Below are 15,474 nucleotides of genomic sequence, written 5' to 3'. Positions count from 1 at the left end.
CGCCACTCCTCTCCTCTCTCTCTTCTCTCCTCTCCTCTCGTCTCATCTCATCTCTCTCTCCCTCTGCTCTCCTCTCAGCTCCTCGCCTCTCGTCTCCTCTCACTCCTATAATCTCCTCGCTCTCTCTCATTCTATCTAAATCACCGCTTTAGCTACAGACAGTGGAAGCTATTATTGTGTTGCTGTTATGCATTTTGAAGCTTATAAAGAAATTATTTTATTCATTTTAAAGCTTGAAAAGAAACACCATTATGCATTTCAAGCGTGTAAATAAACAACAGAAACATAATCTCTCTACATTGAAGTACATGTTTAGCCTTCTATTGACGCTCTACACAACAAGCTTCTCATTTATAGCAATATATCCTTCTACAGTGCTGACTGACTGATTCCGTCATGAATCATCAATACATATTTATTATGATGAGGCATGTCTGCCTGGAGAAGATCTGAAGAAGAGCAGGGAAGGAGGAAATAATACTTCCTCATCTATTGACAAAAGAAAGCTCCTCTTTGGTTCCCTTTGATATCTGTAATGGACTGTTAAAGGCTCGTGCTGTTGTGTATGGCATCTTAAATGACACCCTATTCCCTGTGTATGGCACCCTATTCCCTGTGTATGGCACCCTATTCCATACGTACAGTATGGTACCCTATTCCCTGTGTATGGTACCCTATTACCTATGTATGGTACCCTATTCCCTATGTATGGTACCCTATTCCCTATGTATGGCACCCTATTCCCTATGTATGGCACCCTATTCCCTATGTACGGCACCCTATTCCCTATGTATGGCACCCTATTCCCTGTGTATGGTACCCTATTACCTGTGTATGGTACCCTATTCCCTGTTTATGGTATCCTATTCCCTGTGTGTGGTACCCTATTCCCTATGTATGGCACCCTGTTCCCTGTGTATGGCACCCTATTCCCTGTGTAAGGTACCCTATTCCCTATGTATGGCACCCTATTCCCTGTGTAAGGTACCCTATTCCCTATGTATGGCACCCTATTCCCTGTGTATGGCACCCTATTCCATGTGTAAGGTACCCTATTCCCTATGTATGGCACCCTATTCCCTGTGTATGGCACCCTATTCCCTGTGTAAGGTCCCCTATTCCCTATGTATGGCACCCTATTCCCTGTGTATGGCACCCTATTCCATGTGTAAGGTATCCTATTCCCTGTGTATGGTACCCTATTCCCTATGTATGGTACCCTATTCCCTGTGTATGGCACCCTATTCTCTGTGTAAGGTACCCTATTCCCTATGTATGGCACCCTATTCCCTGTGTATGGCACCCTATTCCCTATGTATGGCACCCTATTCACTGTGTATGGCACCCTATTCCCTATGTTTGACACCCTATTCCCTGTGTATGACACCCTATTTCTTACGTACAGTATGGTACCCTATTCCTTATGTTTGGCACCCTATTTCTTACGTACAGTATGGTACCCTATTACCTATGTATGTATGGCACCCTATTCCCTGTGTTTGGCACCCTATTCCCTATGTACGTCACCCTATTCCCTGTGTATGGTACCCTATTCCCTGTGTATGGTACCCTATTCCCTGTGTATGGTACCCTATTCCCTGTGTATGGTACCCTATTTCCTATGTATGGCACCCTATTCCCTGTGTATGGTACCCTATTTCCTATGTATGGCACCCTATTCCCTGTGTATGGTACCCTATTTCCTATGTATGGCACCCTATTCCCTATGTACGTCACCCTATTCCCTGTGTATGACACCCTATTCCCTGTGTATGGTACCCTATTCCCTGTGTATGGTACCCTATTCCCTGTGCATGGCAACCTATTCCCTATGTATGGTACCCTATTCCCTGTGCATGGCACCCTATTCCCTGTGTATGGTACCCTATTCCCTGTGCATGGCAACCTATTCCCTATGTATGGTACCCTATTCCCTGTGTATGACACCCTATTCCCTGTGTATGGTACCCTATTCCCTGTGTATGGTACCCTATTCCCTGTGCATGGCACCCTATTCCCTGTGTATGGTACCCTATTCCCTGTGTATGGTACCCTATTTCCTATGCATGGTACCCTATTCCCTGTGTATGGCACCCTATTCCCTGTGTATGGTACCCTATTCCCTGTGCATGGCACCCTATTCCCTGTGTATGGTACCCTATTTCCTATGCATGGTACCCTATTCCCTGTGCATGGCACCCTATTCCCTGTGTATGGTACCCTATTCCCTGTGTATGGTACCCTATTCCCTGTGTATGGCACCCTATTCCCTGTGTATGGTACCCTATTCCCTGTGTATGGTACCCTATTTCCTATGCATGGCACCCTATTCCCTGTGTATGGTACCCTATTCCCTGTGCATGGCAGCCTATTTCCTATGTATGGCACCCTATTCCCTGTGTATGGTACCCTATTCCCTGTGTATGACACCCTATTCCCTGTGTATGGTACCCTATTCCCTGTGTATGGTACCCTATTTCCTATGCATGGCAACCTATTCCCTTTGTATGACACCCTATTCCCTGTGTATGGTACCCTATTCCCTGTTTATGGTATCCTATTCCCTGTGTGTGGTACCCTATTCCCTGTGTATGGCACCCTATTCCCTGTGCATGGTACCCTATTCCCTGTGTATGACACCCTATTCCCTGTGTATGGTACCCTATTCCCTGTGTATGGTACCCTATTTCCTATGCATGGTACCCTATTCCCTGTGTATGGCACCCTATTCCCTGTGCATGGTACCCTATTCCCTGTGTATGACACCCTATTCCCTGTGTATGGTACCCTATTCCCTGTGTATGGTACCCTATTTCCTATGCATGGCACCCTATTCCCTGTGTATGGCACCCTATTCCCTGTGCATGGTACCCTATTCCCTGTGTATGACACCCTATTCCCTGTTTATGGTACCCTATTCCCTGTGCATGGTACCCTATTTCCTATGCATGGTACCCTATTCCCTGTGTATGACACCCTATTCCCTGTGTATGGTACCCTATTCCCTGTGTATGGTACCCTATTCCCTGTTTATGGTACCCTATTCCCTGTTTATGGCACCCTATTCCCTGTTTATGGTACCCTATTCCCTGTTTATGGTACCCTATTCCCTGTTTATGGCACCCTATTCCCTGTTTATGGTACCCTATTCCCTATGTATGGCACCCTATTCCCTGTGTATGGTACCCTATTCCCTGTGTATGGTATCCTATTCCCTGTTTATGGTACCCTATTCCCTGTGTATGGTACCCTATTCCCTATGCATGGCACCCTATTCCCTTTGTATGGTACCCTATTCCCTATGTATGGCACCCTATTCCCTGTGTATGACACCCTATTCCCTGTGTATGGTACCCTATTCCCTATGCATGGCACCCTATTCCCTTTGTATGGTACCCTATTCCCTATGTATGGTACCCTATTTCCTATTCACTACTATTGACCAGAGCCCTAACACTACGAAGGGTAATACGATGCTTTTTTGGGATGCAGGCGCTGAAATCCTCAGGAGAAGAGAGGAGAGCTAAGTTGGCCCTGTTCCCCATCTGTGTCTATCCATACCTGGATCAGGTCTAATCTACACTTAACATACGGACTATGGATGGACAGGACTGGGGCTGACACAGAGGCAGAATGGGAGCAACATAGACACTATCTTTCCCCGGATTCAGAGGGGCTTTCTGGACACTCGGGGTTCTTTAAAGGGACTGGATTCATGATAATTACAGGTATGCCAGAGTGGAGCCACTGTGGTGTGGAAGAAATCATTATATGTGGACAACGTATCTATCTGATAGAATAAATCATTAAATGGTTCCATATGCCTCACATCCTAACAGTCTGGGGTCATTTAAACTGAATGGGCTAATGGAAGTCACAGCAGCATACCAAGTTTGACTGTATATTGAAGAAAAAAATAACAGAATATTCCTAAAAGTATAATGGAAAAAAGCTTGTAGGAATGTCGTCGTAGGAAGGACGTTGTAGGAAAGTCGTTCTAGGAAGGACGTTGTAGGAAAGTCGTTCTAGGAAGGACGTTGTAGGAAGGACATCGTAGGAAGGACGTTTTTAGGAAGGACGTTGTAGGAAAGTCGTTCTAGGAAGGACGTTGTAGGAAGGACGTCGTAGGATGGTTGTTGTAGGAAGGTTATTGTAGGAACTCAAACAAAGTAACTTCAAAGTCAAAGTCAGTCAGAGCTGTCAGACCGATTATGGTCTGTTCTCCCTCTGTGTGTCACCTTTCCCTGTCTCACACGCTACCGCTCTCCCCCTCTACCTCTCATCCTCTTCCTCTCTCTCTGTCTCCCCCTCTACCTCTCCTCCTCTTCCTCTCTCCCTGTCTCACACTCTACCTCTCTCCCCCTCTCCCCCTCTACCTGTCCTCCTCTTCCTCTCTCCCTGTCTCCCCCTCCACCTCTCTCCCCCTCTCCCCCCCAACTCTCCTCCTCCACCTCTCTCCCCCTCTACCTCTCCTCCTCCACCTCTCTCCCCCTCTCCCCCTCCATCTCTCCTCCTCCACCTCTCTCCCCCTCTCCCCCTCCATCTCTCCTCCTCCACCTCTCTCCCCCTCTCCCCCTCCAACTCTCCTCCTCCACCTCTCTCCCCCTCTCCCCCTCTACCTCTCCTCCTCTTGCTCTCTCCCTGTCTCCCCCTCAACCTCTCTCCCCCTCTCCCTCCAACTCTCCTCCTCCACCTCTCTCCCCCTCTCCCCCTCCATCTCTCCTCCTCCACCTCTCTCCCCCTCTCCCCCTCCAACTCTCCTCCTCCACCTCTCTCCCCCTCTCCCCCTCTACCTCTCCTCCTCTTGCTCTCTCCCTGTCTCACCCCCCTATCAGCACCTCTACCCACTCAGGTCCCAGCAGCTCTCCTTTAGGAAGTAGTCCCCTGAATAGCCACCACCCCCAGGGGTGTACCAGATACAGTACATACCAGGTATGACAGAGTTGGTCTGCTGTTGGTTCATCTGGGCGGCCAGGCCTTGCTGCTGCATAGACAACTGGTGAAGCTTGGCCAACTGAAACACAGGGGGTAGACAGACAGACAGACAGACAGACAGACAGACAGACAGACAGACAGACAGACAGACAGACAGACAGACAGACAGACAGACAGACAGACAGACAGACAGACAGACAAGAGGATAAGCAGAGAGAGAGAAAGACAGTCAGGTGGAAAGTCAGATCGACAGGTCGACAGACAGACAGACAGACAGACAGACAGACAGACAGACAGACAGACAGACAGACAGACAGACAGATAGATAGATAGATAGATAGATAGATAGATAGATAGATAGACAGATAGACAGATAGACAGATAGACAGATAGACAGATAGACAGATAGACAGATAGATAGATAGATAGATAGATAGATAGACAGACAGAGATAGATAGATAGATAGATAGATAGATAGATAGACAGACAGACAGACAGACAGACAGACAGACAGACAGACAGACAGACAGACAGACAGACAGACAGACAGACAGACAGATAGATAGATAGATAGATAGATAGATAGATACACAACAGGTCCCAGTGTGATCAGCATACACAACAGGTCCCAGTGTGATCAGCATACATACCTCTGAATGTGGAATGCCATATTGGTTCTGTACAGCGTACGTCTGCAAGGAAGAAAAACAACAAAAACAAGTGAAGTGAAATGTTGAAATGTTGTTATTTTACCAGGTAAATGTCATTGAGTTTAAACTAACTGTTCTTCAAGGGAGACATGTTGTAGTTCGTCTGAGACAAGTTTAGGAATAACTGCGATTTTACTCTCAGCATCAAAGACAACGAGTGGTTGGTTCAATCGGTTGTGAGACATGCTGCTGAGGGAGAGAAAGACCTCTGTGTGTGTGTGCGTTTCTGTGTGTGTGTGTGTGTGTGTGTGTGTGTGTGTGTGTGTGTTGTTCCCACTGGCCTCCTTATATAAGATTGTTTAGGATTTTAACCCCGTGCACAGCAGAAGCACGAGCAGCTCTAACTCTGTCTGACTCTTTAAATTATCACAAGTACAGGAACATGAAGGAGGAGGAGAGGCTAGTACAGGAACAGGAAGTGGTTTACTGTTTAGGCTAGTACAGGAACAGGAAGTGGATTACTGTTTAGGCTAGTACAGGAACAGGAAGTGGATTACTGTTTAGGCTAGTACAGGAACAGGAAGTGGGTTACTGTTTAGGCTAGTACAGGAACAGGAAGTGGTTTACTGTTTAGGCTAGTACAGGAACAGGAAGTGGATTACTGTTTAGGCTAGTACAGGAACAGGAAGTGGGTTACTGTTTAGGCTAGTACAGGAACAGGAAGTGGATTACTGTTTAGGCTAGTACAGGAACAGGAAGTGGATTACTGTTTAGGCTAGTACAGGAACAGGAAGTGGATTACTGTTTAGGCTAGTACAGGAACAGGAAGTGGATTACTGTTTAGGATAGTACAGGAACAGGAAGTGGGTTACTGTTTAGGCTAGTACAGGAACAGGAAGTGGGTTACTTTTTAGGCTAGTACAGGAACAGGAAGTGGGTTACTTTTTAGGCTAGTACAGGAACAGGAAGTGGGTTACTTTTTAGGCTAGTACAGGAACAGGAAGGAGGAGGAGAGGCGAGTACAGGAACAGGAAGTGGGTTACTGTTTAGGCTAGTACAGGAACAGGAAGTGGGTTACTTTTTAGGCTAGCACTGGAACAGGAAGGAGGAGGAGAGGCGAGTACAGGAACAGGAAGTGGGTTACTATTTAGGCTAGTACAGGAACATGAAGGAGGAGGAGAGGCGAGTACAGGAACAGGAAGTGGGTTACTATTTAGGCTAGTACAGGAACATGAAGGAGGAGGAGAGGCGAGTACAGGAACAGGAAGTGGGTTACTGTTTAGGCTAGTACAGGAACAGGAAGTGGGTTACTTTTTAGGCTAGCACTGGAACATGAAGGAGGAGGAGAGGCGAGTACAGGAACAGGAAGTGGGTTACTGTTTAGGCTAGTACAGGAACAGGAAGGAGGAGGAGAGGCGAGTACAGGAACAGGAAGTGGGTTACTGTTTAGGCTAGTACAGGAACAGGAAGTGGTTAACTGTATAAGCTAGTACAGGAACAGGAAGTGGGTTACTGTTTAGGCTAGTACAGGAACAGGAAGTGGTTTACTGTATAGGTTTGTACAGGAACAGGAAGTGGTTTACTGTATAGGCTAGTACAGGAACAGGAAGTGGTTTACTGTTTAGGCTAGTACAGGAACAGGAAGTGGTTTACTGTTTAGGCTAGTACAGGAACAGGAAGTGGGTTACTGTTTAGGCTCGTACAGGAACAGGAAGTGGTTTACTGTTTAGGCTAGTACAGGAACAGGAAGTGGGTTACTGTTTAGGCTAGTACAGGAACAGGAAGTGGGTTACTGTTTAGGCTAATAAGAGCCATAGATTTTATGAGGAAGTTGTGAATCTGTTTAGTTGAACAGTTCTAGTGCAGGACCTCTACTAAAGGTGGGAGGGACACCAGGGACGTTAGACTAGTGTGTGTGTGTGTTCCCTGCAACATGTACTGCAGAGTGTGTGTTTGTAAGTGCGTGCGTGCGTGTGGGGCTCCTTCGTCTAAATGACATTGCTTATTTACTTTATTATTTCTCTCTCCTCCCTCCGTCCTCCTTCCTCCTCTCCTCCTCCTTCCTCCTCCTCTCCTCCTTATGTATGTACTCTGCTCTGCATGCTCGTAAATAATGTATAAAAGCATTAATCGCCTTGCCGAACCACTTAACATGGCGTAATCTCCCTCCACCACCCTCTCCTTCCCCCGTACCTCTCCTCTCCCCTAATCTTTCCCTCCTCTCCTCTCCTCTCCCCTAATCTTTCCCTCCTCTCCTCTCCTCTCCTCTCCTCTCCTCTCCTCTCCTCTCCTCTCCTCTCCTCTCCTCTCCTCTCCTCTCCTCTCCTCTCCTCTCCTCTCCTCTCCTCTCCTCTCCTCTCCTCTCCTTTCCTCTCCTCTCCTCTCCTCTCCTCTCCTCTCCCCTAATCTTCCTCTCCTCTCCTCTCCTCTCCTCTCCTCTCCTCTTCATTAGCCCTAGCTGCTAGGATTATGATAGCCAAACAAGCAACACTGATCTCCACTCCATTCTGAGGATGCTCCCAAAGCTCCAGTCCAGCCTGCAGCTGACAACCATCATATCCACAACACTCTGGCTTTGGTTAGAGGCTCTCAGTTTCTCTCTCTCTTTCTCTCTCTGTCTCTTTCTCTCTCTCTCCGTCTCTCTCTCTCTCTGTTTCTCTCTCTGTCTCTGTTTCTCTCTGTCTCTCTCTCTCTGTCTCTTCTCTCTCCTCTCTCTTTCCCTCTACCCCCCCTCTCCCTCTCCCCTAGCCACTTTCTCCCCACCTCTCTTTTTAGTCTCTCACTACCTCACGACAGACAGACATACAGAGAGACAGAGAGACAGAGAGACAGAGAGACAGACAGACAGACAAACATACTGACAGACAGAGCGACAAACTGACAGACAGACAGAGAGACAGAGAGACAAATAGACAGTCAGACAGAGAGACATACTGACAGACAGAGAGACAAACTGACACACAGACAGAGAGACAGAGAGACAAATAGACAGTCAGACAGAGAGACATACTGACAGACAGAGAGACAAACTGACAGACAGACAGAGAGACAAACTGACAGACAGACAGACAGACAGACAGACAGACAGACAGACAGACAAACATACTGACAGACAGAGAGACATACTGACAGACAGAGAGACAAACTGACAGACAGACAGAGAGACAAACTGACAGACAGACAGAGAGACATACTGACAGACAGAGAGACAAACTGACAGACAGACAGAGAGACAGAGAGACAAACTGACAGACAGACAGAGAGACAGAGAGACAGACAGACAGGAGGAAGGGAGGAAGAAGAAGCCTACTTCAAAACAACACCAGTAACTGTCTGCATGTCTGGATTGGGGGGAGTGGAGCCTGACTTGACAACACACCATCAGCTCCTTCCATGGTTCCGTTTTACTTCCTCTTTCCTCTCCACTTTTGTATATCTGGTCCCGTACACACACTACAAGGTGTGTAGACTGACTGTCTACCTGGCACAAGGTTTCTAAATGGATTCGATGTATACAATAGTGTAATTACTTCCACGTCCACACTCTGGTAAGTGGTGCTATATTCACAAGTCATCGTCATCTTCACAGCCTGATCCACTAATGCATACTTACTTGTTGTAGATCCAGCCCTCCCTGGGCCAATTGGAAGAGGGGGTGTGACCCGTACTCAGACGCCTCGAACACCTTCAGACACAGACAGACCAGGAGTCAGATTCACCTCAGTAAAATAAACCATAAATAAAATAATGCAGAGCAAAGTGACACTATCCCCGCCATCACGTTATCCATATCAGGGTTACACCACTATATCAGGGTTAGACCACCACTACATCAGGGTTAGACCACAACTACATCAGGGTTAGACTACTACTATATCAGGGTTAGACTACCACTACATCAGGGTTAGACCACCACAACTACATCAGGGTTAGACCACCACCACTACATAAGGGTTAGACCACCACTACATCAGGGTTAGGCCACCACTATATCAGGGTTAGACTACCACCACTACATCAGGGTTAGACCACCACTACATCAGGGTTAGACTACCACCACTACATCAGGGTTAGGCCACCACTACATCAGGGTTAGACCACCACTACATCAGGGTTAGACTACCACCACTACATCAGGGTTAGACCACCACCACTACATCAGGTTTAGACCACCACTAATACATCAGGGTTAGACCACCACTACATCAGGGTTAGACCACCACCACTACATCAGGCTTAGACCACCACCTCTACATCAGGGTTAGACCACGACTACATCAGGGTTAGACCACCACCACTACATCAGGGTTAGACCACCACCACTACATCAGGGTTAGACCACCACATCTACATCAGGGTTAGACCACCACTACATCAGGGTTAGACCACCACTACATCAGGGTTAGACCACCACCACTACATCAGGGTTAGACTACCACCACTGCATTAGGGTTAGGCCACCACTATATCAGGGTTAGACCACCACCACTACATCAGGGTTAGACCACCACCACTACATCAGGGTTAGGCCACCACTATATCAGGGTTAGACCACCACCACTACATCAGGGTTAGACCACCACCACTACATCAGGGTTAGGCCACCACTATATCAGGGTTAGACCACCACCACTATATCAGGGTTAGACCACCACTACATCAGGGTTAGACCACCACCACTATATCAGGACTAGACCACCACCACTACATCAGGGTTAGGCCACCACTATATCAGGGTTAGACCACCACCACTACATCAGGGTTAGACCACCACTACATCAGGGTTAGACCACCACCACTACATCAGGGTTAGACCACCACCACTACATCAGGGTTAGACCACCACTACATCAGGGTTAGACCACCACCACTATATCAGGGTTAGACCACCACCACTACATCAGGGTTAGGCCACCACTATATCAGGGTTAGACCACCACTACATCAGGGTTAGACCACCACCACTACATCAGGGTTAGGCCACCACTACATCAGGGTTAGACCACCACCACTACATCAGGGTTAGGCCACCACTATATCAGGGTTAGACCACCACTACATCAGGGTTAGACCACCACCACTACATCAGGGTTAGGCCACCACTACATCAGGGTTAGACCACCACCACTACATCAGGGTTAGGCCACCACATCTACATCAGGGTTAGATCACCACCACTACATCAGGGTTAGGCCACCACCACTACATCAGGGTTAGACCACCACCACTACATCAGGGTTAGGCCACCACTACATCAGGGTTAGGCCACCACTATATCAGGGTTTGACCAGTCCAGCTGGCCGTGCTGCTGCTCCAGTTTCAACTGTTCTGCCTTATTATTATTCGACCATGCTGGTCATTTATGAACATTTGAACATCTTGGCCATGTTCTGTTATAATCTCCACCCGGCACAGCCAGAAGAGGACTGGCCACCCCACATATGCTCTCTCTAATTCTCTTTCTTTCTCTCTCTCGGAGGACCTGAGCCCTAGGACCATGCCCCAGGACTACCTGACATGATGACTCCTTGCTGTCCCCAGTCCACCTGGCCGTGCTGCTGCTCCAGTTTCAACTGTTCTGCCTTATTATTATTTGACCATGCTGGTCATTTATGAACATTTGAACATCTTGGCCATGTTCTATTATAATCTCCAACCGGAACAGCCAGAAGAGGACTGGCCACCCCACATAGCCTGGTTCCTCTCTAGGTTTCTTCCTAGGTTTTGGCCTTTCTAGGGAGTTTTTCCTAACCACCGTGCTTCTACACCTGCATTGCTTGCTGTTTGGGGTTTTAGGCTGGGTTTCTGTACAGCACTTTGAGATATCAGCTGATGTACGAAGGGCTATATAAATACATTTGATTTGATTTGAAATTTGATTTGACCAGCACTACATCAGGGTTGGTTTCAGTTAGAATTTTTTGTTGTTGTGTTGTTGTGTCGTTTTGTTGTATGGTGTTGTGGTAGTGTTGTTGTGTTCTATTGTGTTGTGTTTTTGTGTTGTATTGTGTTGTTCTGTGTGTTGTTGTATGGTGTTGATGTGTTGTTGTGTTGTTGTTTTATGTTGTGTTGTTGTGTTGTCGTGTTGTACTGTGTTGTCTTGTTGTATTGTCTGATTCCCACCTGGTTTCCGGATATCATGACTGTTCCTGGGGAGGGGCTGGGTCGATATGGAACAGTGGCCCCCTTTGGAGGTGACTGGATACAGGAGGAGAAAGCAACGAGCATAAAGACAATAATGTTTTTTACTAAACATCGCAGCACAATAAAACATGGTTGTATAGCCTTAGGACAGATGAGTTGCAGAAGGTTGGGGCCAACAGACATGGGTTCAAATATTTTTTGAAATGTTTCAAATTTCTTTGAACATTTCTTTCATTCTTGCCGTACTACCTGGTGGTGGGGAAACAGCGTTTGAAATGATTTCAAATAGTCTTTGAATCCAGGTCTGGGGACCAAAAAACTATCAATATGGTGGATTTCATATGACCAGATAAGGACAAAACAAAAACAGTATTCAGATACAGTAGATGTATCTCTGGAATGCTTTGATTCCACAATTTATTTATTTTACCTTTTATTTAACCAGGCAAGTCAGTTAAGAACAAATTCTTATTTTCAATGAAGGCCTGGGAACAGTGTGTTAACTGCCTGTTCAGGGGCAGAACGACAGATTTGTATCTTGTCAGCTCAGGGGTTTGAACTTGCAACCTTCCGGTTACTAGTCCAATACCCTGCCGCCCCATGAAAGCACATGCTTAGGGTCAGTGTTTCCTCCAGCAGAGATTAGGGTGCCTAGAATAACAATGAGTTGTTACATCCTCAGATTCTTCTGTTTTTTTTGGCATTCAGGCTCATCCTCTTAAGTAGTGTTCTGGCTGCGGCAGGATAGTACTCAAGATTGAGAGGGTATCGATTTTTTTTTAGAAATGTAGAAACATCTTTACTTCGAAAACATTGATTGATTGTATTTATTTTCAAATGGAAATATTTGTTACGTACTACTGGAGGTCTGACAGAGTATTGATTATAGGCTTATCAATTCATTGCTATGAAGTTTCTCTTTCTTATTGAACATAAATCCTTTGATATTGATAATTTTATACATTTGCTTAGATCCATTATGATACATTGATCTGTCTGGTTCCTCCGTGTCTGTGGCTGGTAATACCAGGATCCTTTAGTAGTAAAAGGGGTCAGGGGTCAGGGATCAGGGCGATGAGGAAGTGTACACCACCTCGAGAATGACAGTGCAGATGAGCTTGACACACTGGATGATGGCGTCTTGGGTCCCGGATATCGTCACTCCTCTCTCAGTGGAGTTGGGAAGGAGGTCTCCTGCTACCTGTACTTGTGCCCCCGTGGTCTGTTTAAGAAGACAATGGGAAACATGATGTGTGAAAGAGCCCGAAGAGGACTGGTCAACCTTCTCTGAGCCTGATTCCTCTCTAGGTTTCTACCTAGGTTCCTACCTACTAGTTTTTCCTTGCCACCGTGCTTCTGCCTCTGCATTGCTTGCTCTTTTGGGGGTTTTGGCTGGGTTTCTGTAAAAGCACTTTGTGTAAACTGCTAAAAAGTCTTTATAAAATACAGTTGATTGATTGATTTTTTTGTTGTTGATGTACACAGCATATACATAATGAAGTATACAATATAAATGGGACTCCAAATAGACTCTGACTCTCTCTAACCACCTCTACTTCATTACACTGAGAGGACAGATGTTTATAAAGGTGAGGACAGATGTTTAGAAAGGAGAGGACAGATGCTTAGAAAGGAGAGGACAGATGTTTAGAAAGGAGAGGACAGATGTTTAGAAAGGAGAGGACAGATGTTTATAAAGGAGAGGACAGATGTTTATAAAGGAGAGGAGGAGAGGACAGATGTTTAGAAAGGAGAGGACAGATGTTTAGGGAAGTGAGACAGAGCCACACTCACCTCTCTGATCTCCTTGATCTTGGAGCCGCCCTTCCCAATGAGAGAACCACATTGGCTGGCAGGAATGACCAATCGTAGAGTGACGGGGGGCTTGCTGGTGACCGTGCCATTGGCTACCAGAGTTGTGAGGTCCTGGATGAAACAAACATGAAGTGTTTAGATTCACTATTCAAGTGTCACTCATCAATTAAAACAGCAGTTGGCCTAAAAGAAAGCAAGCTAAAGTGACATTAATGAACACTGAATAAAAGTTGCAGTACACTATACATTAACATCATATAGTCAAGACCTGGTGTTCAGTCTCACTGCTCTCTGAAGCTATACAACCAGGGGTTGGTTAATAAACTTTGGTCAAGATGAGTGGTGACTCGTAACATACTCGACATCCCTGTACACAAACCTCCTATACAAACATGTAATCAATATAACCATCGGAGAGTTTACACATCAACGATCCAAATCAGGGAAAGGTTAGCGCTCAATCTCTGTTTGCTGTCTCTATCGATTCCCATATAGATCACAGACAATATTTACCCTGTCGCTCAGATCTAGTCACCTATAGAAATGACATTCTGTCTCTCCCTCTATTTTATGTTCCTTTAGATGTAGATTGTGACTCTCTTGGCTAAGGCCCTGTGACCAGGCCAGAAAAACTCAGGCTACTAATATCTGTCTGACCAGTGGCTTGTGACCTGGCCAGAAAAACTCAGGCTACTAACCTCTGTCTGACCAGTGGCTTGTGACCAGGCCAGAAAAACTCAGGCTACTAATCTCTGTCTGACCAGTGGCTTGTCACCAGGCCAGAAAAACTCAGGCTACTAATCTCTACAGTATGTTCTGATAGCCCTGTTCCTAGACTTAAATAAAACCCTCTCACTCTGACTCCCACTCTCACTCTCACTCTCACTCCCACTCCCACTCCCACTCTCACTCTCAATCTCACTCCAACTCTCACTCTCACTCTGACTCTGACTCTCACTCTGACTCTTGCCTTAATTTAGGTAATAAATATAATCCTAAATAATGGCCCCAACATTGCACACATCGATTAGCCCTAGCAGGACTTCGGTAGCATGTAAATAGCCTGGCCATCACGTGACGCTAGAGGCTACATGAACTGAACCACTATTAAGGTTCCTTTACTTAGGCCAACTCTCCCAATGTGCAATGTTCTCTCCAAATACAATGTGAGTATAAATTATCAAGGGGTTGGGCATATTTCTCTCTCTGTCTCTGTCTCTGTCTCTCCCTCTCCCTCTCCCTCTCACTCTCACTCTCTGTCTCTGTCTCTGTATCTGTCTCTCTCTGTCTCTGTCTCTGTCTCTCTATCTCTCTCTGTCTCTGTCTCTGTCTCTGTCTCTCTCTCATTCTTAGTGGTATGCTGGTACTATGGAAATTGCCAACAGGCTTAGGTCTCGATCTCCACATGAACAGACTATATAATGAATGTCTGATACATCGCTGGATTCTAAGCGTTAAGCAGAATTGGATCGTATAATTATATACACTTTCTCAGCTGAAAGATATAAAACGGCAATGAAGGTATATTAATCGGGTGTTTAGAACGAATGAGCAGGCATATATTTTTCTAACAGTAGAAACAAAATGCTTTTTATGTCTTCAGAGGAAGATTTCATGTTTGGGTAGCTTAGTTGGTATTGGCTCTTCTTCTCACTCTGCCAAATGTTTGGTTAGCAGTAGACGGTTGGTACTGGCTCTTCTTCTCACTCTGCCAAATGTTTGGTTAGCAGTAGACGTTTGGTACTGGCTCTTCTTCTCACTCTGCCAAATGTTTGGTTAGCAGTAGACGGTTGGTACTGGCTCTTCTTCTCACTCTGCCAAATGTTTGGTTAGCAGTAGACGTTTGGTACTGGCTCTTCTTCTCACTCTGCCAAATGTTTGGTTAGCAGTAGACGGTTGGTACTGGCTCTTCTTCTCACTCTGCCAAAT

General features: G+C 46.2%; 1 protein-coding gene across 1 annotated transcript in view; it reads right to left on the bottom strand.

The window, feature by feature from the left end:
* Positions 1-15,474, bottom strand: part of LOC135541327 (poly(rC)-binding protein 4-like) — a 181,870-nt gene that overhangs the window by 20,973 nt on the left and 145,423 nt on the right. The window contains exons 6-11 of the mRNA XM_064967492.1: positions 13,525-13,656; positions 12,824-12,952; positions 11,710-11,784; positions 9,200-9,271; positions 5,587-5,628; positions 4,930-5,014 (exon numbers count right to left, since the gene is read on the bottom strand). Of these exons, the coding sequence (XP_064823564.1) occupies positions 4,930-5,014; positions 5,587-5,628; positions 9,200-9,271; positions 11,710-11,784; positions 12,824-12,952; positions 13,525-13,656 (535 nt within the window). The remainder of the gene's footprint in view (positions 1-4,929; positions 5,015-5,586; positions 5,629-9,199; positions 9,272-11,709; positions 11,785-12,823; positions 12,953-13,524; positions 13,657-15,474) is intronic.

Source organism: Oncorhynchus masou, chromosome 6, assembly GCF_036934945.1.
Source record: "Oncorhynchus masou masou isolate Uvic2021 chromosome 6, UVic_Omas_1.1, whole genome shotgun sequence".
NCBI classification, from domain to species: Eukaryota; Metazoa; Chordata; class Actinopteri; order Salmoniformes; family Salmonidae; genus Oncorhynchus; species Oncorhynchus masou.
Note: the sequence above shows the minus strand (reverse complement) of the source record. Positions and strands in the feature narration are given on the sequence as shown.